Source organism: Austrofundulus limnaeus, unplaced genomic scaffold (genome assembly GCF_001266775.1).
Source record: "Austrofundulus limnaeus strain Quisiro unplaced genomic scaffold, Austrofundulus_limnaeus-1.0 Scaffold5, whole genome shotgun sequence".
Classification (NCBI taxonomy): domain Eukaryota; kingdom Metazoa; phylum Chordata; class Actinopteri; order Cyprinodontiformes; family Rivulidae; genus Austrofundulus; species Austrofundulus limnaeus.
This window is the reverse complement of record NW_013952407.1, coordinates 5,441,550-5,444,604: the sequence shown is the minus strand read 5'-3', so window position 1 is coordinate 5,444,604 and position 3,055 is coordinate 5,441,550. Positions and strand designations below refer to the sequence as shown.

Genomic DNA, 3,055 nt, shown 5'->3' with positions numbered 1-3,055 from the left:
GATATACGCCAGTTTCCAACCGTCCTCCATCCGAAACCGAGACATCGCAATCCAGGAACGCCAACCTGCCATTTTTTTTCACTTTAGACATTTTTAATGTTGGATAAACTTTTCATAAGTTGACATAAGTCGTCTAAAACGTTATTGTGTGAAAGGGCCTTAAACATAACTTTAGACAGTGACACAGAAAAAACATGGTCAGCATATGATTCCAAAACAGCACCTGTTGTGTACAAAACAGCAAACACCAGGTACAAAGTTTGGGTTTGAAATGAGAAAAGTATAAATTGACCAGAATCCAACTGATAACATTCCTATCTTTCTTTAGTCCTGCTTCTTTTGGTTAAAACGATGTGTTTGTTGTCTATTTTTTTATTTTGTAAAGTGGAGGAAAGTGATGAAACAAGCGAGCTGAAGTCCATCCAGAAGGAGCTCGAGGAGCTGCAGGTGAAAAAGGAGGAGTTGGAGAACAAAGGAGATGCCAAAGAATACACAAATGAATGTACGCTGTTTTATCACCACCAAAATCTCTGCTAGTATACATGCACACAAATATGAACTTATTAGGCGCATGTGTGAAAAATTTGTGTTTGAACGATCAGGTCATGAAGTGCAGCGGCATTCTTACAAAAAAAAACCACGAGGAGGGATCTACTTGCTGCCTCCCCCGCTGCCAAACCAGGAAGTTCCAGGTGCAGAAGAAACACAGTCCAGCCACATCGTTCCAGGTGTGTCACAACTGTGTGAAGGTGTTGACAAGAGGACGAGCTTTAAATGTTCTGTCTGATTCTGGTGTTCGTGTTGTCCTTGTTGAAGTGGAGGCTTTGGGCCGAACATCAGAAGTCACAAAGTGTCCATCCTGTGAAGAGGTCGTTGTCACAGAAACCCACAGTACAAGGGGCGGGGCAGTGTGGATAATGTGCTTCATGTGCACCTTCATGGGGTGAGTTATCRATGCAGCTGTACTTTTTCCACAATTATTCTTTTACCTCAATTAAAATGTTTGCATCTAAATATTTCCTCTGCTCAACATGCTGCTGATAAAATGATACTTTAGCTAATTTAAGCAGAGATCTGTGGAAGTTTATGAACATTTAGTAACTCACCTGTTGTAAATAGCTGACCTCATGAGAAAAGGTTAATTTTCGGCTTAAGTGGATTGAAGTCCTCTTCAAACAGCTGCAATCTCAAAAGTTTTAAAGCAGTTAAAGCACATGCATTTTATAAGAACAAATGATCAAAATTGTAATCTAAATCATTTTAACAACATTGACTGTAAAAGAAAAAAACTACACTTATCACACACAACTTCTTGCATTGGTGGAAACTGAAGCCATGAGTGAAGTGATGGGGCACATGACCCTCTATAGCAGTGCTTCCCAAAGTTGGGGTCAGAACCCAAAATGGGGTCCCGAAACATCAAGGTGGGGTCCTGAAAAGATTTTCTGAATTAATTACATTTTTGCCTTAGTTGTTACAAAGTGTTAGGTTAGTATATTTAAAATGGATAAATGTGGTATAAAAATATTGTTACTATGCCCATGTTTAGTTGACCTGATACAAATGTTTATCATCCAAAAATAGTTGGGGGCACAGGTCTCTGCTACTGTTATTTTGTGGGTCAAAAGCTGAAAAGTTTGGGAACCACTGCTCTATAGAGCCAGTCAAGGCACTAACGATCTGTTGTTTGGCTGATGGTCCTCTTTTGCATGTGATTAACCTGTTTGTCCACCATGTGGAGGCAGTGCTTATAAGGCTGAGTTCACCTGAAACTCCTCAGACTGAAGAAGTCTGTTGGAGGAGACACAAAATGTTTCATTAACGAAGAACCCGTCCAGAGGACCTACTTATTTTTCTTTTTGATTTACGTCTCAGGATTTTGAATGGAACATAGTGTTTGCCATTCACATGTGGCTTTAGTTGTGATGTCATCATCCTGTGACAAAAGCAAACTCTGACACTGCTATAAAGATGTTATTTTAAATTTAAATTCAAAATGTGCTCATTGAAAACAATATGGATGTTACCTGTGGTCAGGCAGTTTGAAGTGTAGCTTGGACACTGGCCACAACTGCAAGTTTTAAAGTTTTGTAGGGAAATGTTAGCATCATTAGCAGCGTTAGCGGCTGCGTTTGTCACAGGATGACGACTTCATAACAAAAGCTGCACAGCAACACCAAAATTCTTAAATCAGATTTTAAAATTGAACCACAACATTTATATTTCACTTTTACATCTAGATTTAGGATTTAACATTTAGACAAAATTAATAAAATGCAAGAACAGTTAGCTAAATAATAAATTGTTAGCATTTTCAAACTATGATATTACACTAAGAAAGTGAGCTAAATAAGGAAAATATGTCAGTGACATTTTTTAACATTTAATTTTATGCTTGATGCTAGGGATGCACGATATATTGGCATTAACATCAGTATCGGCCAATATTGGTCAATTTTTAGAACATCGTATCGGTCGATAAGTAAAACTGGGCCGATATTAATGTCTGATATTGATTTCCTGCTTTTTAGCTTTGTGTTTCTGTTTTGGGAAGGGAGATGTTGGTCAAGCAGTATCTGTTTGATCATGATAGTGTTAGTGATGCTGCACAACCAGGAATAACTGAAGTAGAGCCATGTTAGAGGTCTGGTCGTTTATTTTACGGTATCAAAAAAAGACAAGTGTGTTTGTGCGTATCTCTATATAAATAATTTGTGTGTTTGTGTGATATCAGTAACATCGGTTATTGGCCATAACATCTATAATAATATTGGATATCAATATCAGCTGAAATTTCATATTGGTGCATCCCTGCTTGGCGCCCCATATAAAAAGTTCATAAATTAACTTTTGCATCAACCATTATGGATATTTTAAGATTGGAGTCATTTAAAAGCAAGCTGAAAAGACACTGGTTGATCAGTATGGTCAGAGTTAAACTAAACAGAGGTTTACAGTTTACTATTAAAGGGGCAATCATGTGAAATCAACTTTTTTTAGTTTTATATCATGTTATAATGTTATACTCTCATAAAAACATGCCCAAAGCCTTGCT

General features: G+C 37.5%; 1 protein-coding gene across 1 annotated transcript in view; it reads left to right on the top strand.

Annotated features, from left to right (window-relative positions):
- Window positions 1–385: 385 nt before the first annotated feature.
- Window positions 386–3,055, top strand: part of LOC106532305 (cell death-inducing p53-target protein 1) — a 4,311-nt gene continuing 1,641 nt past the window's right edge. The window contains exons 1-2 of the mRNA XM_014028335.1: window positions 386–502; window positions 603–943. Of these exons, the coding sequence (XP_013883789.1) occupies window positions 479–502; window positions 603–943 (365 nt within the window). The 5' untranslated portion in view covers window positions 386–478. The remainder of the gene's footprint in view (window positions 503–602; window positions 944–3,055) is intronic.